We start from the raw sequence: 23,613 nt of genomic DNA, 5'->3' as shown, positions 1-23,613 counted from the left end.
TGGTCTAGCCGGACCTTAAATATTTGTTCAGTGAATAAACGGGCTTGTATATCTTTGGATAGCTATTACCTAAGAGACCTTGGGTTTGCGATAATTCTTTTTGTTTCATTTTAAGTCCAGTCTCTTTAACTTTTTATTGCGCACCTAGGCAATTACTAGTATATGCTGTAAAAATTAGTCCTTGTTATGAGCCAGACACTGTCCAAAGTGCTTTCTATGTAGTATCACATTTATCCTCATAATAAGCTAGGAATTAACAGCTGTTATTACTTCTCCTTTATAGATGAAGAGACTGAGGCATGAGGGGTCAAGAAATTGCCGTCTAGCTGCAGAACCTAAGCTCCTAGCCACTGCACCACACGATCCGTTATTCAGTTCTGTTGTTAGACGTGTATTAGAACAAACAAATACAGCAAGCAGACACATAAAAAATAACATAGTGCTCTCTCTGGGAGTCTGATGGCAGGAAATTGGTAGAGATCAATCTTGTTTTTATTTAACGTGATTTTAAGGCAATCAATTTTGTTACGGTAGTTTGCTTATAAAGTACTTAGATAAGGACATCTTTGTGTACAAGTAGAAAATCTGGGAGGAATATTTTTGATGTGACCAAACCAATGACTTGGAATTAGCTTTTGTACAAGTTTTTGTGGTTGTTGTTGTTGTCAAGATTCTTTTCATCTTTATCGTTGAAAATACGTACTAGTTTTTTTAAATTACTTTTGAGGTAGATAATGGGAGAAGAAACGTAAGGGCAGCCTAAAAGAAGTAGGATCAAAATAATCAATTTTGCAGAACCGTGGAGACTATTCTGGACGCACTTGAATTTAGCAATCCGTGCATCTCTCCAAAAGGCAGATGCTAACTTTTCCGTATCGCCAGTCTGATTTTTGTAATGCATTCTTTGCATTTCCATAATATAGGAAGATGTGACAATGACTTCATTAGGAGGAACATGTATTCCCACTTTCCAGGACTGGAGAACTTGAATCTTTAAGCTACAGACATATACATTTAGATATACACTTAGATAATTAAATGCTTAAACCTGCACACACAGAGTTACACTTGGGTCTACAAGTACCCACTTCGGTAATTATTCCTATTTCTGTATTTCCATTCTTTTCTCCCCAAATATTATATATAAAATATTCAATTAAAGTGTTTTATTTTCTTATTAAGAAATCAAATTTCAATGCAGACATAAAATATACTTACTGGTGGCTATACCTTTGGCAATAAAATACTACAAAGATATCTTTTAGTTCTTGTTCCAGAGTTTTTACTTCCCAAATCTCTCTGGCCCGTAACTGCAGAGAAGTAGTGATGGGGTTATGTTCACCTCTCATACAAGATGGAGTGCGCTTCATGTCAAATCAGCAAAAGAAAACGTTCCATCCTTCTTTCCTCTGCGCCTGGGGATCGGGCTGGCCCTGCACTCCTCAGTTAAGGATGAGATGGAAAGAAATGTGAGTAGCAAGAGCAGGAAGAGTAATTTCTGGTATAAAAACGTATAAAGTAAGTAGTTTACCAGCCGTTTTACTTCGCTGTAGGATGACTCTCACGCAAGAGCCCAGATGGGCGTATTCTAGAACGATCGGCTGTTAGGAATAGGAGTAGATTTCAAGTGTTTCTGAATACCTTTTATTAGTCTCCCACTGGCTTACTGTCCAGCCAGACAGATTTCTCATGAACCCGATCAATACTTCCTGCTCCTTTTCGAAGTGACTGCACTCGGTGGCAGTGAGACCCGGGTTCAGACGTGCACTTCCCCATTGTCTGGGGGGTCATGGGCCAAGGATGCTTGCTTGCTTGCTCCTGGCTTCATCCTTTAAAAGGGGTCCTCACTGGACTACTCGGGAGGACTCACTGAAATGCCCATCATGGTTACCCTTCCTTTCCTCTCTCTCCCCTAAATTAAGCAATTACCACTTGAAAATACTTCCCCTCCTTCCCCAAATGCCATCACGGGTGTCGCGTGCCATTGATATTGAGCTCACTAAGTTGTGGCAGGAGATCTGCTGCTGAAGTCCTCATTGCAAGCATCATGAGTGTTTAAAAGAATAAACTTGGTGACATTTCTTACTTTTAGGCTAGGATGCCCTACATGTCATGTACCAGTAATTAGGATGAATGGAGTGATTTTAAAGACAGTGGGTCTCAGACAGTTGTTGCTTTTGAATAAGGATACTCAAGAAAAAAAATATTGCTTCATGCATAATAAAAAGAATGCAACAAGAAGATCATATCTCGGCCATTTCTTTACCCTCGTACTTTTCTGAGGACTATATGCATTCTGGTAAGTTCCGTGGGGCATCCAGAGGACCAAACCACCGAGGGCAGACAGCAAAGGGAGAGACAGGCTGCGTGGTGAGCTGCTGAGGAGTGCCCGGGCTCAGAGCCGCAGCGCTGGGAGAGCCAGCCTCCGCCCAGATGCTCAGATGGGGAGATAGCTGCTGCTGATGCGATTACAGTGTCTGTGTCCCCTGATTTGCCAATGCTGCTGAGTAGGTGTCGCTCCCTTGCATGGAGTTGTGCACAATTGCACCCAGGGGCAAGATAGGTTAATAAGGCCAAGGAGGAGGGGAGGCCGTGGGAGTGGGTAATGACTGGGGAGGACTTCAGAGCATCAACCTGGGGGGAAGGGGCGGAGGGCCGGGGAGCCAGGGAGTTCCTCCTGCTTCTGCTGATGTGTCAAGTGGCGGGGGAAGTTTGGAAAGCTGCAGTGAGGAGGAGCTAGTGACTGGGTTTGGGGCTGTGTTGTACCCCACCCGCCCCACTTGCAGGCAAACCTCTTACATTCAGAGGGAATTGAATTGGATGGAGAAAGGCTGACCAGGAGCAGGAGGGAAGCAGTTCTCTGCTGCTCCTCCTCTTGTCACTCAGCGACTCCTGACTCTCCTCCAGATCCAGCTGGTCTGGGCCCGGGGAGCAGCAGAGTTCCCTGCTCAGTGCCAGCCTCTGGGAACCTGCTTGGCGCCTTGTGCATCCCCAGCTGCCCTGTCCCCCAGCCACCGTCCCGGCCCCTGGGACCGCTCCCGATGGCTGTGGCCTCCGCTGCCCCGGGGAGCCTCTTCTGCAAGCAGCTCCTTTTCTCTCTCCTGGTGAGTAACAACCAGGGGATTAAGGGATTCAGGCAGGTTAACGAGCTAGCTTCCCCCTCCCGGCTGGGCTCGAAAGAGAGAAGGGGACAGGGTGGAGGCAGAGAAGATGAGCTGGGAAAAGAAAACAGATCTGAGAAAATCCCAGGAAGAGTGGGGAGACTTGGGACCCCGGATGGCAGGTGTTTTGCTGACTCTGCAAGTGCCCACGCCACACTGTTAGCTTCTGAAGGGAATCCCCTGTTCAGTCTTGCTGTGGTGTTTTCCTGAGGAGTATAGTGGGATGAATTCATTCCTCAGGCATTTGGCCCAGAAGGTTCTGAGGTTTGCTTTTACTACTAGTCATGAAATAAGCTGCAGTTATTAAACATGCTTAGTTCTGTTAAGCTGGGAGAAGATGAAAAGGATTTTGGGTAAAGGTGTGAATTATTTAAGACTTTCTTAACTTGGGAAGAGCTAAGAGAAGGGTGGCGCTCTTAAAGAAAAGGGTTTTACTTGAGAAAAATAAGAATAATGTAATAGTCATTGAAAAAAATAACATTAACTTGACCCTCTTTGTGTGTTGTGTTTTTTTTTTTTTTAATTGATTTGAGAGAGAGAGGAAGGGAGGGAGAGAGAAACATCGTTGAGAGAGAAACAATGAGAGCGAAATATCAGCCTACTGCCTCCTGCACGCCCCCTACTGGGGATATCAAGCCTACAACCTAGGCATGTGCCCTGACCAGGAATCAAACCGGCAACCTTTTGGCACGTGGGACGATGCTCAAACAACTGAGCCACGCTGGCCAGGGCCCACTTAGGTGTTTAGTAATGTTGTAACTGTGCACTCGGGTGCTACTTTTGATTTTGGTGGCGAGGGGGAGAGGTGAGTTGTCCCACATATCGGGCACTTCTGAGCACTGAATTTCCTCCTCTTCATTTTGACAAAATATTTTAACTTCAAATTATATTTTCCGCCAAAACCGGTTTGGCTCAGTGGATAGAGCATTGGCCTGTGGACTGAAGGGTCCCAGGTTCCATTCCGGTCAAGGGCATGTACCTTGGTTGCGGGCACATCCCCAGTGGGAGGTGTGCAGGAGGCAGCTGATCGATGTTTCTCTCTCATCGATGCTTCTAACTCTCTATCCCTCTCCCTTCCTCTCTGTAAAATACCAATAAAATATATTAAAAAAATTATATTTTCCGAATGTAAAGATTTTATTGTGCAGGGACAAATACTTTCTCCACATAAAAAATACATTGATGGTGGTTCTCATTCTGTAACTGCCTGGAGGGTAAAGAACTCGGACGCCTGCTTGAGTCAGTACTAGCGAGGTAAAATGTGGTGGAAGCTTTCCAAGGCTTTACCCAGATTTCTTTTGCTTTTACTCTCTGTTCTGTCCAGCCTCCTTTGGTTCAGCCCGTGCCCATCTATCCCTTATCCTCATGATGACCAAAGGGTGTCTACCCCCCCACCTCCCTCTAAATCGCTAAGCTGCTAACTTAGCCTGAGACTTGGAATGGTAGTTCTGGAGCCTTCCACTAGCTCTGCTGGCAAAGGCAGAACCAACAACTGGGGGTCCTGGGCAGGAAGGAGAGACCATGGGTGTAGGAATAGGAATATGGATATATCCTGTGAAAATAATGTATATGTGTGTGTGTGTGTATGCATATGTATGTATGTGTCTATTTGTATATGTATACATATTTCTAATTACAAAATACTCTTTTCACATTATATATTTAGATGATTAGTAATAGAATTTTTTATGCTCAGAAAGGTCTTTAGATATAATTTAGTTCATTCCTTGGCATTAGGAGTAAAAATATTAAAAAGTCAAATGAATTAAAACATCTCATGTTCTAAAAAGTGGTTATTTAAATTAAAACTGAAGACAAATATTTTTAATTGCACATATATAACAGTGGTCCCATAAGACCCTAATGGAACTGAAAAATTCCTATTACCTTGTGACATTGTAGCTGTCCTAACATTGCAGACTCACATTTCTGTACTGATGCTGGTGCAAATAAACCTACTTTCCTTGAACTGATAGCTTTTTAAGACAATAGTTGTGTCTTCAATTCAATTAGAATTATTTACCCCATTGAAGGCTACACTCTGTATTTTGAGATTAGTTTATGAGTGACATTATTTAGACTTTGATGTTTGTGCCAAGCCAATCCAAGGAATGATTTTATATCAGTGAATATTTTGGGTATTGTTCTTTAAGAGGTTAAATAATTTTCAAATATTTTCTAGGCTTAATCAACTATAACCTCAAATTTTGGGGGTCTGTGAAAATGATGGTTTGTGTATGTTTTTATTATATTCCAGGGTTAAGTATTTGCTTTATGCTAAAAAATCAGAAAGACACTTATAAATGACCTTAAAGATGATAACTTCTATATAAAACCAATGGTTGGTCACACATTTTCTTAACATTTTTAATGTGATTTAGGTGCCAAGAACTACTGTTCGCTTGAATTATTTCATCGATACTAAATGACTGTGGTGTCCCTCAAGCCACTTTCTTTGCTATTTCCTTTTAAAATAAAGATGAAAATAATGAAGGATTAGAACATTTCTTTGTTGCAGAAATTGACAACATTTTTTATGAATAAGACAAAACTGTAATTTGAAAATTTATAATCAAATGTAATTCCTGATTTTTCTTTCTTTTGAGGTTTTAATATTGTTCTGCGATGCTTGTCAGAAGATTTCTCTTCAAGTTCCTTCTCATCTTCAGGCTGAAACACTTGTAGGCAAAGGTGAGAAACAGCATTGAGAATGCCCCAGTTTTGACTGCTGCATCTAGCTTCAGGCTGCTCTTGTAAAGGTTGGGATAAAAGCCATATAGCAGATACTTGGCATAAAAATGTGACATAAAATGAAAGATGATCTAGTTGTTTTCTGATAGTGGTTAGAAGCAACTAAAGTGCCAAGTTGGTTGTATCGTTTTCATGCCAGAAAAATTAGTGAACATCAGAGGGCTAAATTATCTTCCTTTAGTTCAAACAAAGCAAGACACCAAAACCAGGAGCGTATTTTAGTTCATGTTGACTAACCTGCTGCCCAGATTCCAAAGCCAAGATTCTTTCACTGATAATGTGCGGAACAGATGTGTCAAAACCTATGTGCCTCGGATGGAAGGCTGTGCCTGAGGTTGATGATGATGAACCATACCCCGCAAGAAGTTATGTGGTCTGTTTCACAGACTCTCTTGTGAGAGTCAAATGAAATTGTAACTGGTCTTACTATCACAGCCATATCGGAAGCGTAGGTTGGTTGTGCTGAATCCAAAGGCAACATTCCTCCCATCAGGCTTTTCATTGGCTTAAGTTTACACTTAGAAAAATGCACTTGGAATACACAGGTGGTGCTCTCTGCAAGACAGAGATTGCTTGGACCAGGGCTTTAAATTAATTCCTTATATTTTTAAAGAACATTTCAATGATATACAGTCTGTACTCTAAAGACACACAATAAATATGCTAAATGTATTAAATATAAATCTGCAAAAGAAATATTTTGATAACAAGCACAATACATACAAAGTATTTCATTTATTAAACCTTCAAAAGACATTATGAAATGATTATTTGCAATATTACTGAGAAGTATCATATAAGTACAGACCAGTTTTATGTACTTTTGTGTGGGCAAGAGTTAACTATCAAAGATTTCTGCAAACATGTTCAAAATCTACTGATGTCATAGTTTACTAATACAATATAAACCAACAAATTTTATATGTATGCACAGATCCATGAATAAAATGTAAAGTGGAAACAATAAATCCAGTGACACTAATAAAATGTTTTATGTCTATTCACAAATTAACTTACGATGAAAGCAGTGGAAACTGTGACTTCATTAATTTAATTAGCTAATGTTCATGGCCTCTCAGTCTTCGAAGAGCCGGTACTCAACAAATTCCAAGTGTAGCTTTCTGCTTCTCATGCACTGACTTGCAGTTGTTATTCCTGTAAAACTTGTTCTATTGCTGTTTCATCTTACCAATTACTGTGATATTTCTTCCCTGCAGTGAATGTGAAGGAGTGTCTCCAGTCGGCCAGCCTAATCCGGTCAAGTGATCCCGACTTCAGAGTTCTAGAAGATGGCTCAGTTTACACAACACACGACCTCATCTTGTCTCCTCCAAGGAAGAGTTTTTCCATTTTCCTTTCAGACAGTCAGCAGCAGGAGCAGAAAGAGATGGAAATTGTACTGGAAGCAAGGGGAAAGAAGGTATATTAGGCAAAGGTTTGACCATATTGATCTGCTTATGTGAGTCATTCATTTCCTAGACTTCCTTCCCTGTTAAAATCATTGTTTTGAATGCTCACTTATTTGTCTGTTCCACTGCTAATTAACATATGCGAATACTAGACTATTTTAAGGAGTGGTAGAGCTATTTGCAAAATGGTATAAAAATGAACATCTCTGTAGCCAGGGAGCAAAGTCAGAATATCAAAGGTTCCCGACAGTGCTCTGAGGTGTGGCAGTAAGAACAACCAACCTGTAGAACGAGACAGGGGTGGATCTGAAACAGAAATTGATTCAGGCTGGAGGTGTGGCGCTCCACCCTGAGTGGCTCGCTCTACTGACTGTGGGGGTGAGTCTCTTTACAGAGGAGAAGAGATTGTCTCAAGCTTACTTCCTTCTTAGAAAACCCCTGGGCTCCTTCTCTTCAAGAAACGGATAATGGCCAGTCCACAGGGTTGGTTCCAGGGATGGGCAAACTTTTTGACTCGAGGGCCACCATGGGTTCTTAAACTGGACCGGAGGGCCGGAACAAAAGCATGGATGGAGTGTTTGTGTGAACTAATATAAATTCAAAGTAAAGCAGCGGAGGGGAGAGCAAGAGAACTGGATAGAACAGCCGGATCCGGCCCGTGGGCTGTAGTTTGCCCACGGCTGCTCTAGACTCACTTTCTTACAGTGATTGGTGGTGATCAAGGCATAAGAAAGGAGAAGGTCACTGGAATTCACACAAATCTCACTTCAAGCCAACTCTACACATGAGTTTGGTCTTATAAAACCAGTTATTAATAAGTGATTCGATTTATGAGACTTTTCCATCTAAATTCCTTTTGATCCCAAGAACTCCTCTTCATCAAATTTAGAACATGCTCAAAGTTTTTAAAGCATTGTTTTATGTCAAAATTGTAAGGAATCTCCATATCACGTAAAATAAAACATACTTGAGTGAATGCGGACCTGTATCTTTAATATAGGTATACAAATGCTTTGAAATGCAGCTAGTATTTTTAAAAACATTGGTTGTACCATTTCTAGTGGAATAAAATCAATTCTTAAATATTTATTAATAAATTAGCTATTTTCAGGGAGTCTAGACTTCTCAAGATGACCTCTTTTACCAATGCCTTATAAAGTTCTGGTTACTTAACTGGTTAAATCAGGAATTCGGTGAAACTGGTTCTTACTGGTGTGTGTGTGTGTGTGTGTGTGTGTGTGTGTGTGTGTGTATGTGTGTGTGTGTTGTATCTTATCAATAAAATAATAAAAAAACAGAAATAGTTTGGGGGCTGGTTATCCAGGATAGTATTATGAACACCCTTACAATTTTCCTGTTGATATAAGTGCTAGCATCACAGCTCCCAGGATGATAAGCAGCGCTACCTTTCCCTCTCACCGAATGCAGGTTCTGAAAAAGAGACACACCAAAAGCGCAGCCCTCAAGCGCAGCAAGAGGCGCTGGGCTCCGATCCCGTGCTCCCTGATGGAGAACTCACTGGGCCCGTTCCCACAGCACGTCCAGCAGGTACATCGCTATTGTTTGATTGGACATGTTAGAGGGTGTTTGTTTGCTGTTACATTTTCCACTTGAATTGCGTAGTATTTTGAAGGAGGGCTTGAACTTACTGGTACTGATCTGTTGGTGCTAACCATCTACTCACCAGAATCAGGGCCTGTAGAAGTGAGTCAGTGTATTTGCTTCTTTCCTGCCGAAACCATATTTAGCACTTAGAAAGTTTCATATTTTGAGTTTCTGGGGCTCTTAGGTATCTACCCAGTTTCCTAAATACCCTACCATCCTAGCACTCATGTGCAGAGAACATGCTTACCCATTTTGCATAATTTAACTTCCCACTTATCATGTAACCTTGCCAAAAAAGGGTCCAGTATTTCTGTTTACCACAAAGGTAGCGTCACTGCCACATAGCTGGTGTGTAAACATAGGCCAGCTTTGAAACTATTGAAGAATTCATTGTGGGAGAAAACGTGCAGTATTTTTCCTTTTTTTTCATCACGAAGTGTTTCATTCCAAATAATTCAAAATTACCCAAACTATCACTATCACTTATATAGGAATAGGAACAAGTGGATAATAATTATAAAAGTATATTTAACTCCATGAATTGTCCATAAATATGCAGATAACAAAAAAATTGGGGGTCAAATAAGTGATAGAGTTTGTGGCTTTGTACATTCAGAATATGAATAAGAATTTAAAAAAACCTGGGGCATCCTGGGTAGATAGACAGAGGGAAGAAAGAATAGGTTAGTCAGAAAGAAAGCAAGTGATAAAAAAATCAACCATCGCAAGATGTTAGGTTGAAGATATTTCTTATCCTAAATTGTCACTCGTTGCGATAGGTCCAATCTGATGCCGCACAGAACTATACCATCTTTTACTCTATAAGTGGACCAGGAGTGGACAAAGAGCCCTTCAATTTGTTCTTCATAAATAAAGATTCCGGGGATATTTTTTGTACACGAAGCATAGATCGTGAGCAATATCAAGAGTTTCCGGTAAGATTCTTGGATTATTATGAAGAATTACGTTGTTTAGGACTGCTTTAATATTTTCAGCATTGTTTGTTTATGTGTTAGAAGAATCAATAATTTATTATCTATATTTGATATAGATAATGTGAAATATAAACTTCAAATTTCTATTGATGCCATTATGAAGGAAGACAATAGATATCCTTAGGGAAGAAAAGTGGGGGGAGAACTATAGAAAATATGACAAAATTTTAAAGGACAGGTTTCGATCCATGGAATCCTAGGACAACAACAGTTCATTTTATTGAGTTCAAAGTTCCCTACAATAACATAGTTCAATTATTCTCAACCCTGCCTGTACTTTATAAATGACATGAGAACTTGAAAAAAAATATGCTGCTCTGGCCTATCCCCAGAAATTCTGATTTAATCGTTCTGAGAGGGGGCCTCGTCACAAGAGAAGATAGATGATAGCGACATAGAAATGCCATAAATGCTGGAACTTGGCAACTGACTAAAAAGGCTAATGAAAGAAAGGGAGGACTTATGTACCTGGAAGTTTAATTCTGGTTCATTTTAGAAGTTGGTTACACTAGGGAAATCAGGGAGAGCTAGTTGCGTGGAGAAGAACCGAGTTCACACAGATTTCACCTTGGGCAGATTTAATTGGTTCTGTCGGGGAAGAAAACCTACTGAACTCAACAACCGTTCATTGACCACTTGACCATGCACAAACCACATGAAAGTACAGAAATAATGTGATGGGGTTGAAAGGGAAAGGTCATTAAATGCTGGCATTTTTGGCCAAGAGATATAATTTTGAGTTGTATATGTATTTATGGGCATTTTTATTACATAAGAAATGCATGTTTTTGGTAGAAAAATGAGAAAATTCAAGTAAATAGAGAAAAAAATAATTGAGTCACCCAGAGATAGTTGATAGATTAACTGCAAGTAAATAGAATTGTTTTATTTATAAACTTAAAAAAATACTTGTTATTAGCATAACTGGGGGAAGTCTACCTGTATTCTAATGAGAAGAACAGCACGCAGTTAACTCAGGGTATGGGCCACCTCACTCAGCGGGCCTGCATGGCGCTGGGAGAATAATGAGTGTTGAAGGAAGATGGAAGCCATACGGCCGGCCTACACTGTGCTGGTGTGCTGTCTCTCTGAGGCCTAAGGTCTTGGTTACATATACCTTCTAGACGTGTTGTCTTTCTGCAGCGGCCAGGTTTAATTCTGTGCATATTTGTTATGTGGGAGTAAGCTGTGGTGTCTGTCTGCCTTCCAGCTGTATGCCTATGCCACAACCGCCGATGGGTACGCACCGGAGTACCCACTCCCCTTGCTGTTCAAGGTTGAAGATGATAACGATAATGCCCCGTATTTTGAAAACAAAGTAACTATCTTTACTGTGCCTGAAAATTGCAGGACTGGTAAGTTCCCATTTCAGGAAAACACTGGATGTTTGCTTCAATTGAGTTACTCATTACGGTTTTAAGCAGTTTATGCTAAACATGTGTAAATGCTTATGAGATCATGTATGCTTCAAATGCAAACCTATTTGCGCTCATTTTGCTGTGCACATGTAGGAAGCAGCATAAAGTCACTAACTTGGTTAGATGAATCCACAATGGATGTGAATGTGTGACAAATGCTGTTTATATTTTCTAATTTGACCTTGTACATAGCTGTCGCAGATGTATTTATAAAGCAGAATAATTTGAATATTTATAAAGTCTCACTACATTTTCAAGGACCTAGAAATATATCATAGCATGGAAAGGCGAATCTGATTTATAACAATATACGTTGCTTTACTTGGCATGTTTTTCAGACAAAATGAAGAAAATAATGTAAATTTGTTTGATTCTCTGGGCTGCCAAAATTGTGATCTTGGGCTACCCAGGGGCCTCACAAGACTGCCTGGTTTTTTAAAAAACCTGCAAGAAATGTTCTTCTTAGCTCCTCTAGTCTGTGGCCTTGACATGTGTATATTTAATATTACTCTCCTAAAATAAGTGGTTTGGTAAAGCCATGTTCAGTACACTGATTTCTGGGCCACAAAGCTCAGCCTGAGGCAAAAGGTTGGTGTCTAACGTTTATTACTAATTACTTGCATCTATTAATAATTCAGCACATTTATTAAAATATAAAAGCATGAAATCTTCATCATATGCAAAGCTGTACTATCCCTCTAATTAACATTATCAAGTTGAACTCTAAAGGAAACAAGATATACAGAGACGGTCCCCTCCAAAAGTAGCCTGTGGACTAAGGAAGTGGGTTTGAGAACCACTGTTATCGAGGGTGGGGTGAATGTCCTCTTAGATAGAGCACACAGATCCTGTTATCCATAGGACTCACTTAGCTGAACTTTCAAAGCCAGGGAAGCTCAGAGTTTTGGAGAGCATTTATATTCTTCCACTTACCTATAAGGGATGTACTTGTGGTTTGGGGGAGAACATGCTGTAGCAATGCCCTGCTTATATTTCTGTTTGTGATATTGCTATTTTAAATGACTGACAATATTGGACTTCTTTAAACAGGAACTTCAGTGGGGAAAGTGACTGCCATCGACCTCGACGAACCTGACACTCTGCACACTCGTCTGAAATATAAAATCTTACAGCAAATCCCGGATCATCCAAAGCATTTCTCCATCCACCCAGACACAGGTGTCATCACCACAACTTCACTTTTACTGGACAGAGAAGTAATGAACTGATTAATTTCCCAGTCACTCACCGATATTTAAACTGATAATGAGCCCCCGGAGGAATTCCATAGGGCCCCCGGGGCCGCCTCTCCAGCACGCTGGGGTTAGGGGGCCTCTGCACGCTTCTTGGTCTGTGCAGAGGATTTGGGAAGGGACAAGGTGTGAGATGGGGTCTCACCTGAGAATATTGGCTTGATTGGGTGCCGAAATAGAAAAAAATTGGCTTTTACGTTTTGAAAGGTTATCAGCTTCCCATTGTTCTGACTGACCAATCTCTTGCTCTATTTTTATTTATGCTCATTTTTTTGGGGGGTGGGGGATGTTCATCAATATTCCCTTTCCCCTTTTTCAGAAATGTGACACATACCAGTTAATAATGGAGGTACGAGACATGGGCGGCCAACATTTTGGTTTGTTTAATACAGGAACGATCACTATTTCCCTCGAAGATGAAAATGATAATTCACCGTATTTTACAGAAAATTCTGTGAGTATGTCTCTGTATTCATTTATCTAAGTTCATTTGCCTCTTCAAAAAACAAATCTAGAATGTGGTAGCTCGGTGAGAGTACACATTTTGGTTTTAATAGCTACCACTTCAAAATCAAAAGGCACAAATAGAAGGATTTCTTTAAAAATCACTGAAGGGCCAGTTTTCCTGGATGGAGGGAAATGACTCTCTCCTTGGCCACATGAAAGCCGGTTGGCCCTTGAAGCCGTTCATGTAGTTAGTGTTTTCTTGGATTCCACGCTATGGCATCAGATTCCTTGGATTTGAACGCCTCTCATAGGATAAAGGAGAAGAGGCCCTCTCTCTGGTGTCACTTATCCTTCAACACCTTAGGGATGAAGAAAGACTCACGTCACACCCTTTACTCTGCTGGGGAGTCAGTAGTCTAGGCTGGCCCACCGCCATCTCTGTGCAGGCCCTTCACATGTCACGTATAGAGCAAACTTTCCCTTCGGGGCTACACGAAACAGGGAGCATAGACAGGAGGAAAATTCCAGGAAATACTTCTTCTTTCTTGTCCTTTTAGAAAGTGATCTTCCTTTTTTCATTCATGCATATCAGAGTACAAATCAAAGAAGGGAACACGCGCAGTGATGAGCCATCCATGCAATGTTTTTACACTAATTGCTATAACTTGTAAGGGTAGGACTTAGTCCGTATTTCTTATGAGAGGATGGAAGGCCAGTGAAGTGACTTGCTTCTGGTCTCATTCATATAAACCAAGTGAGAGGGAAACTGGGGTTAGACTCAAGATCTGTTTTGCTCCTAAGGCTCTGAGGCTGACATCCTTCTCTGAGTTCATCCTACATCTCTAGAAGATTCTGATTTACTACTGTTTTAGTCTCATATGCTCCCATAACCTTACTTATTTTTTGGAGGTGGGAAGAAACTCTAATTTAACTTCTAAAAAAAAGAGAAAAACTATTTCTTTAAAGTGTTTGCCAGTGAATCAAAAGTAAATTTTTAAATAATTGGCATAATAAACACATCACCCAGTAAAAATAAGAAATGAATATAGGTTATAATTATCTATAAATATTGAAGGCTAAATATATAACTATAAAGCATTTATTAAGTGCTTGCTATATCTGAAAGGGGGTGATACACTGTAAATGTTATAGATTCAGAATAGAGACAAATATGAGTAGGAAAATTGCCTCAGAGAAGTAGGAAGGTTAAGATGTAAGTTAGTCTTTCAAGGGTAAATAAGATTTAAAACAATAGTGAGGAAAGAGTAACCTGTGCATTAAATTTGTAAATTCTTCCCAATATATGATTACACGTTTCCATATTACTTTGCTTTCTTTTGCTTTCAATAATAAGTTTTAGAGGAGAAAATCATATTGTTAAAGCCATAAATTTATAATAACAACAGGCAATTTGTTTAGTATTTTGCAGAAGTAGAAGAAAACAGAATTGACGTTGAGATTTTACGAATGGCGATTCATGACCTGGATCTGCCAAATACTGCTCACTCAAAGGCTGTATACACAATCCTACAGGGAAATGGAAACGGAAACTTCAAGATCAGCACGGACCCAAATACAAATGAAGCAGTCTTGTGTGTTGTCAAGGTAAACAAACAAAAAATCATCTAGCAATACTTTAATTGGTATCTATCAATAGATATATAAAATTCTAACTTAATTGGTGTATAGGCATTTATGTATATGTATGTGTATACATTTCTGTGTGTACATGACTAGCGAATGACAATGCAATGCTGAAATGATCACATTGGTTTAAAAATTATTATTGTTGCTGTTTTTATTATTATTATTTCACCCTCATTTTCTCTCTTAGAGGAAAGGCATGGCAGGCACAAAACTCATTGTTCTACAGGTGAGGCAAGCCAAGGCAGAGAGCTATTGCATTAGTAATCAGAGATGAGCTTGAGAAGCATTCTTAGACACTTTCCTGTCCAAAACCCTCATTTTATAGAACAATAGACAGAGAGAATGGGAGAATCACTCTTTGAAATCAAACCTCTTGACTTTTCAATTCCCTTCATGCTCATATTATTTTTTTGGCTCTCTGTAGTGCATTGTATAAGACAATCTACTGAATATAAAGCAGCTATTCCCATTAATCCCCCTATATTTGAGATAGCCAGTGCTTTAGGATTTTAAAGATTTAATTATAATTACTGGCACCTACAATGATTACTTTAACCGAACCTGGTTCTATTCTAAGTCCTTCTGCCTACAGCCCTCACTAACCTGTTACAGACTTCCTCATTCATTTCTTAGAGACTCTATTGTGTTAGAAGCTTTATGTACAAATTGTGATTCTTCGTAAGATTTTTAGAAAAGGTCCTTTAATGATTATATTGCCTATTCCTTCTCTTTCTCTTTTTTTCTTTTTTTCTTTTTGGAGGGGAACTTCTAGATTTCTATCTATTGTTTTCTTTTTTTTGTTATCTTGATAGATTTCAGTCTCTAATTATTTAACTATTATTTTGGATTCTTTCTAATTATTCAGTTCAGGACCAAGCATTTTGTTTAGGAACTAAGCAAACCAAATATAATGTGCTTTGAAAGGTGCTGCTAAATAATATGATCATATCTTTTAACTCACATACTCAGATAACTGCACCATTATAGCCAAATCTCACATGCTAGCTAGCAGTCTATCTATTTCATGCATTTAGCTTGAAGGGACTTCTGCTGTTTTGGTTACCATTGTCATGCCATTTGATAAGAAATAAAATAAATGGTAATCCATTTGAATTTAGTCAAACACTTATTCTGTATTCCTATTAATATTTAAACTTAAACAAACAAACAAACACGAAGGCAGGACCTTCCCAAAGAAAAGTGAGAAGAAAAATTAGTAAAGTTTTAAAAATAGAAATTTTGCATGGATAGTGTTTGTCATTGTAGGAAGCTAATTATTAGTCTTCAACCACATTAGCACCTTCCTTTGGTAACATTGTATACATAAAAATGAGGTTCCTTTTTGTGTTAAAAGTTGGAATCATGATTATAAGTCTCCTTTAGATGTGTTATATATTGACTAATTAAAGTATGCTTATTTAACAGCCATTGAACTATGAAGTCAATCGCCAAGTTACTTTGCAAATTGGTGTCGTTAATGAAGCGCAGTTCTCCAATGCACCAAACTCACAACCTCCTACTATGTGCACTACAACCGTCACTGTTAAAGTTAAAGACAGCGATGAGGGCCCCGAATGCCAGCCACCAGTAAAAGTCATTCAGAGCAAAGATGGACTCCCGGCCGGCCAGGAGCTCCTGGGGTACAAAGCGATGGATCCGGAAACACGCAGTGGTGAAGGCTTACGGTAACGCCTTTTTTTTTTTTTCAGAAAGCTCCTTATTTTTAATTGTGATGTCAATTGATTTCAAATTTAGGAAAGTTCTATGTATTTTTCAAAATGACAGGTTTTGAGATGATGTCCATGTTTGGTTGGAGCATTTACATTTGATTTCTTAAAATTAGGTATAAGAAGTTAGGAGACGAAGATAACTGGTTTGAAATTAACGAAAACACTGGTGACTTGAAAACTGTGAAAGTGCTAGATAGAGAGTCAAAATTTGTAAAAAACGACCAGTACAATGTTTCCGTGGTTGCAACCGATGCAGGTAGGTGCAATTTTCTAGAAATAAAATATCAACATAGGATATAATTTAAAGAAAATCTTGGGGTGAAATTTGCTTATTTCCAGATCAAGATTTATTGCAAAAATTGTTTGCATTATGATTGCATTGCTTTTTGGAGACGGCCCATTTAGGCCCCAGTGCATCAATAACGCAAAGCCGGAGGTGGGAGTCCCAGGTTCAAGTTCCATATTACTGATCTCTGCCTTGGACATGGGGGCTTCCTTAAGGACTTCCACTTTTTTTTTTTAGGAATATAGATTTGGATTACTATGTCTTTTTTAAAAATATATATATATATTTATTGATTTCAGAGAGGAAGGGAGAGGGAGAGCTAGAAACATCAGTGATGAGAGAGAATCATTGATCGGCTGCCTCCTGCACAATCAGGGATTGAGCCCACAACCTGGGCACGTGCCCTGACTGGGAATCAAACGGTGACCTCCTGGTTCATAGGTCGACCCTCAACCACTGAGCCGTGACCACGTCCAGGCTAGATTACTATGTCTTGATCATGCTGAAAAGGTTCAAGCCACCTAAAACAGTTGGGTTCAGGGTAGGTTTGTTTTGAGCCCCTCTAAATGAGGAGCAAAACTTTTGTCCCATTTCCTAAAGAAATGATCAAGCAATGAGTCTTGAACGAGTCTTTTGCTATAGTTCGCAATCCTTGGCCAAGGTTAGTTCTAGAACCTGTCTTGTGAAGAAATGTTTTTCCAATGTCGTCAAGTAGCCTCTCAAAACCTTGTGAACACGTACTCCAGATGTAAGCCGTTTTGAACACGGAACAGTGTTGTGTAGTTAGTGTGTTTACTGGCCACTGGCTTTTCCTTTCAGAATGCAGGTCCCTGACTTGAGGGTCACTTCAGAGCTGGCGGTCTCGAATAAATACGTTGCCAGCCAGGCTGCTTCCCCACCCCTCGTTCTTGACATTCCTGCGCTTACGTTTTACATTTACCAACAAAGAATGAGCCTGTGAGCCCCTCGGATGCCCCTCACCATGACCTCAGGCTTTCCTTCTCTCCACCTAACTCCACCCCACCCCACCCTGTGAGCCATGTAATTTCTTGTTTTTTAAAAACAAGTAAAAAACTTGTTTTTTTCAGAGTTTCCTGAGGGCATTTTGCAATCCTAATGAGAACCATGGTGGCCATCTGGCCATAACATTGGTCAGCCATAGGTTGAGACGGGCTCGCCTACTTTTAATTTAGTTCTTTCAATATAGGGAAACAACAAACAAACAAACAAACACACAAAACCTACCAAAGAATGGGGAAACCATTAATTGAGAGACAGAGTTCATGTTGCCATTATTTCTAATCTTGGGCGAACTGCTGCTCCCGTATAAGTAAAAGTGAAATCTGAACGGCTCAAAACCACAATTATGCTGTCAAACAAGAATTTATATCTACTAATTTATTCCACAAACGTTGATTGTCTAGACAATTTACAATAGAAACTAGAATTCATAAGTCAAAGTCAAACTCTCACATGATATTGTCTGGCTGGAGTGGTTCAGTATATTGAATGTTGTCCAGTGCACAGAATGGTTGACTGTTTGATTCCAGGTCAGGGCACATAGCTAGGTTTCGGGTTCGATCCCTCGTGGGGCACATACAGAAGGCACCTGGTGGATGTTTCTTTCTCTTCTCCTCACATCAATGTTTCTCTCTCTCCCTCCCTCTCGCTCCAACCCCCTTCCTCTCTCTAAGCATGTCCTTGGGTGAAGATTTTTAAAAAATTCACATGATATCAATTAAAAGATTATTATATTCTCATAGCAGGTTCCATGGCATAAAAGAAAGTATAGATATCATCAGCCATGTAAATCAGTTAGGAGCTACCCAGATGAAAAGATAAAAGTAGGAGATTTCACACAAATACAGAAGCTTGGTGAATAAAGTACCCTTTGGAGAGTTGGAGAACAGAGATATAAGATATTAATTTTGTCTATAGTGTTAACACAAAAAATGACATGGCAAATCTAAAAGGTAGAAATCTATGTCTCAGCCTCATGGAAAACCCGGTGTGCTCAAGAAGTATAAAAATATTAAGTGCATTCTGTTCGGTGTGTTAGTATTAAGTTACATGTTAGCCAGGACACACTAGGCATTTCACCAGGCTGTCACAGGGAACATGACTGAGCTCTGAGGATGAAGGATGCTCACACTTCAGCGAGTCAGTGACAAGCCAGGGAGAAATGAGAGGGGACTGTGACTGCCATTACCCAAGTTGAGACCGTTGGTAGAAAGCAGCCACATGTGTGTCACAGAGATGGTGGGCAACACATTTTTAAGTGAAGATCTGCCTTGTTTTGACTCTCCTTAGGTGGCAGATCTTGCACTGGAACATTAGTGGTTCTTTTGGAAGATAACAATGACCACCCGCCACAGGTTGACAAGGACGTGACCATTTGTCAGCATGCTCAGGATTTTGCTGTTCTCTCACCGATGGATGCAGATGGGCCTGAGAATGGCCCACCTTTTGTATTCCTTCTGGATAATTCTGCCAGCAGACATTGGACCTTAGGATCAAAGGATGGTGTGTAATTATGCTAAATCTTGTCATCCACAGAAACTTAAGATGGCGGATGGTCTTGACTTTTACCTAACATCATGATAATAAATAAATATTCATTTTAGGAATTTTTTTTTATTGATCCCCCAAAGAATAATACCTTGCTTTCTTTAAAGCAATAAGTAATGTATTTATGAAGTTTAGACTCTTGTTTTGGATATATTTTAAGAAAACATAAATTTATCTTAATATAATAGGTGAATAACATGTTAAGTATGGATTGTTCTAATAGAAGCATAAACAGTATCAATTATCCTTTTTTTCAAGAATTCAAATCATTTTTAAGAAAGAAAGAGGAATCACTAGAATTTTTCTTCTAGGCTAAATTCTGTGCCTCTTATTCCTCTTCCCCACCCTAAGAATTCCAAGTCAGAATGGTATTGCGGTCATGTTAACAGATATTCTCTGTCTTCTTTCTCCCCCATAGGTAAAACTGCCATTCTTCGTGCAAAACAACATATGGATTATAACTATTACAATGTGCCCATCACCATAAAAGACAGACATGGTCTTGCTGCAAAGCACGTATTGTCAGTCAGAGTATGTGACTGTACAACTCCGTCTGACTGCAGAATGAGCAGTAAAGTACGGGACAGGGACGCCAAGCTCCCAAATGTGATCCTTGGCAAATGGGCAATTCTTGCCATGGTGTTGGGTTCCGCACTGTTGTTATGTGAGTACACTCACCTAGAATGTGTTAGCTGAACTTTTTCCTACTATTTAAAAAATACATGCGATTCTTTATACTGATGACATGGATAAATTCTTTTTATAATCTTGCACGTACTAGATAAGTTAGGGTTCTGGGTCATGGAAGAAAAAAATGTATCAATAAAAGCAGATTAGAATAATTTTCAGAGGGATAGCCCTAGTTCTTCTGATACTCTCTGCGAGGCACTGGGTAAACTATTTCCTCCTCTTTGAGCTATTTTTTTTCCAGACGTAAAATGAGAGGTTGGATACAATGAATGTGAAGATTCCCTCTCATACAAAATATTAGTCTTTTAACCAACCAAGTTTACGTAGTAGTGAGTGCACAGAAAGAATTCGTGAAAAAAGTAGCGAATTATCAGTGTTATTAGTGAAGCGATATAGCATACATTTGCAGAAGACTCCAGTGAGTGCAATGAGTGGTAATGGTCATATGGGGAGCCACTGAGGAAGAGTAATACATGCAGAGATGCTAAGACTTTGCATTCTGCCAACGGTTTTTTAGAGATGCAAATGCAATGGAAATCCCCGCCCACACTTCCCTCCCTCTCTTCCACCTCCCGCCTCCCTCCTGTCCTTTTTTATTAACAACCTATTAACTACACACAACCTATCTGCATTTGTTAATATTCTGTTTTAATTTTATGACCCAAGGGTATCTCAGTTTATGAAATAAAAACCCTGATAGGTGTGTTGTTTTTTTTAAAGTTCTGGAAAGAGAATTTTGAACAGTTGTATGATTCAAATGATTTAATAGATGTCAGCCTGAGAAGTAATATTACTTACCTAGATATTCTTATTTTTTAGGTGCTCTGTTTACATGTTTCTGTGTTGTTACTAAGAGGACAGTCAAGAAATGCATTCCAGATGACGTAGCCCAGCAAAACTTAATTGTGTCCAATACTGAGGGACCTGGAGAAGAAGTGATGGTAAACCGTATTTCAGGTTCTTTACTTGTATGGTGATGCAGTGAGGACAGCTGATTACGTAAGAATAGCAATAATTAGACAACTGTTGCTTATTGAGCACTTGCTATGCTAAGCGGAGCTCCAGGTGCCCTGCATGCATTAATTCATGTAAACTCCATGGTTCTACCGCATTCGTTCCCTGCGGCTGCCTTAACCAAGTACCACAAGCTGAGGGACTTACACATTAGGAACTTACGGTCTCACAGTTCTGACCAGCAGTTAGGGTGTTGGCAGGGACACGTTCTCCCGAAGGAGCTGGGGAATCGCTGTCTCGGGCCTTCCAACACCATTCTCCTTGGGTGCGTGTCCCTGTCCAGATGTCACCTTTTGGAGGAGGCCCCGCCCTCATGGAGGATGGCCTCATCTCAACTGAACTAATAACATCTGAGTAGCCCTACCTCCAGCTAGGATCCTATCCTGAGGCACTAAGAGTTAGCGCTTCAGCATAAACATTTTGGGGGGCACCACTCAACCCTCACCCCTACGCTAGGGGGACCGTGAATGTCTTGGCTTGATGCATGGGGAGCTGAGAGGCCCAGCAAGGAAGTGGTTTGCCTGGGGTGGGAGAGACATGGGCACAAGCTGTTAGTTTCCATCGGATTCACTCATTTTCTAACTCTCACTCTGTTTTTAGGAGGCAAACATTAGACTCCCCACACAGACCTCCAACGTGTGCGACACAAGCATGTCTGTGGGCACTCTCGGGGGCCAGGGAGTCAAAACACAGCAGAGCTTTGAGATGGTCAAAGGCGGAGGCGGACACCAGACCTTGGACTCTGTCAAGGGGGCAGGGCAGGGCGTGATGGAGGCTGGCAGATACACGTACACCGACTGGCACAGCTTTACCCAGCCCCGGCTTGGCGAAGTGAGTGCCCGTGTCTTCGGTTCATACTCCATGGAAGTTAACACTGTTTGTCAATCAGGATGTCCCCCAAGTTTTACCCTTCGTACACCCTGAATTCATCATCTTTTAGATGTTGAGTTAGTAGAGACATGGATGTCAAGTCCAGTCCCAAAGGAAAAAAATGATTCTGTGAAGTTCGCTTTTTAAAATGAGGTTTGCACAACTTTATCTAGGAGTGGCTTATGCAGACACGTGTAGGAAGTGGACAAAGACTTAGCTTCTCCCCTAAAAATTACAAGGAAAGTCCCCTGAGTGAAACATTTGTTGGAGAGGAATGCCCAGATCAGAAATGATAAACATGTCTTAGTGTGTTGAATCCTTCGCATGGTTATAAAATCCTGGCTGTCAACATCAGTCGGACAAACTGTTAAACTTTTATTTGGGGTTTTCAGTGTCTTGTTTTATGTCCAGATTAATCAACGTAGGTTTTAGCCCGTTTAATAGAATACATTATTATAGTGCATACACAATATTATTTAATAGTGTATCAACAATGAGAATCGTAGCCGATATTGGTTTCCCCAAATACGTGAAGTTACAGAGACCCATTTCGACTATACCCGTGATCGGCAAACTGCGGCTCGCGAGCCACATGCGGCTCTTTGGCCCCTTGAGTGTGGCTCTCCCACAAAATACCACGGCCTGGGCGAGTCTATGTTGAAGAAGTGGCGTTAGAAGAAGTTTAAGTTTAAAACATGTGGCTCTCCAAAGAAATGTCAATCGTTGTGCTGTTGGTATTTGGCTCTGTGGACGAATGAGTTTGCCGACCACTGGACTATACAAATCTTAAGTTCAAATGGGAACCAGCAGGTCGGTTGTGTGATATATGTGCAGCCTTAGGTTTTCCTAAATGTTTTCCCTGGCAGCATTGATATATTTGCTATATTTTAAGAATGACTGTAATACAGACCAATCGTGTGCCTTTTTTATGTGTAGGAATCCATTAGAGGACACACTCTGATTAAAAATTAAACAGTGACAGGTAAATCAAAGCCATTCTTTTTACGCTAACGTGTTCAGGTGTTCGTAAAAAACAATGAGATGTGCTATTTCTGCCACAGAAGGTGTATCTGTGCGGCCAAGACGAGGAGCACCGGCTTTCCGAAGACCAAGTCCGCTCCTACCACTACGAGGGCCGGGGCTCGGCGGCCGGCTCGGTGGGCTGCTGCAGCGACCGGCAGGAGGAGGAGGGCCTGGAGTTCCTGGACCACCTGGAGCCCAAATTTAGGACGCTGGCGAAGACGTGTGTGAGGAAATGAGGGGCCTGTCCCGAGGGTGTCCCGAGGATGCCCCCAGGGATGCCGAGGAGGCGTTCGCTGGACGTGACCGTGACACCGCTCCTGCCCACGTACCAGTGCATCGGGGGTAACTCCGGTGGCTGGAGGACTTCCTGCACGTGTCCAGCTCCCTCCGGGCCCCGTCTGACAGCCTCCGTGTTCTCTGGGAATCACCGCTTCGTGGGTCCGCTGTCTCCTGTGAGCCTGTACATACCGCCCCTTGAGCATCTTTCGTTCCCTGTATCCTGGGGGGGGGGGGGGGGGGGGGGGAGAGCTGGGTACTGCGGAGTCTAATCAAAATGAGTTTTTATTCTAGATGACAATTAAACTCTTTCTCCCAAACCTCGGGAAGACTTCTGCTTTGAGAGATGTTGTCTTTGGTGCCAGCACACTGCTGCTGAGCCCGTGGCTCGGGGGTGAAGGGTTGGTGGGTGCTGGGTGCAGCCTTCACTTTGGGCACAGTCGCTCCTGGAGCTGTGAGGGCCTTGGGCA

General features: G+C 40.8%; 1 protein-coding gene across 1 annotated transcript; it reads left to right on the top strand.

Annotated features, from left to right (window-relative positions):
• Positions 1-3,041: 3,041 nt before the first annotated feature.
• Positions 3,042-23,313, top strand: DSC1 (desmocollin 1; the record flags this gene model as incomplete). The annotated part of the gene is made up of 16 exons (XM_080685954.1): positions 3,042-3,104; positions 5,768-5,852; positions 7,130-7,332; positions 8,750-8,869; positions 9,706-9,861; positions 11,132-11,276; positions 12,390-12,556; positions 12,912-13,046; positions 14,459-14,644; positions 16,112-16,371; positions 16,530-16,672; positions 19,013-19,225; positions 19,689-19,934; positions 20,780-20,901; positions 21,575-21,805; positions 22,906-23,313. 16 exons carry the CDS (start codon positions 3,042-3,044, stop codon positions 23,101-23,103), a joined length of 2,673 nt encoding a protein of 890 aa, XP_080542080.1. The 3' UTR covers positions 23,104-23,313.
• Between the last annotated feature and the right edge of the window lie 300 nt (positions 23,314-23,613).

The sequence above is a fragment of the Plecotus auritus genome (assembly GCF_963455305.1).
Source record: "Plecotus auritus genome assembly, chromosome: 8".
Classification (NCBI taxonomy): domain Eukaryota; kingdom Metazoa; phylum Chordata; class Mammalia; order Chiroptera; family Vespertilionidae; genus Plecotus; species Plecotus auritus.
Note: the sequence above shows the minus strand (reverse complement) of the source record. Positions and strands in the feature narration are given on the sequence as shown.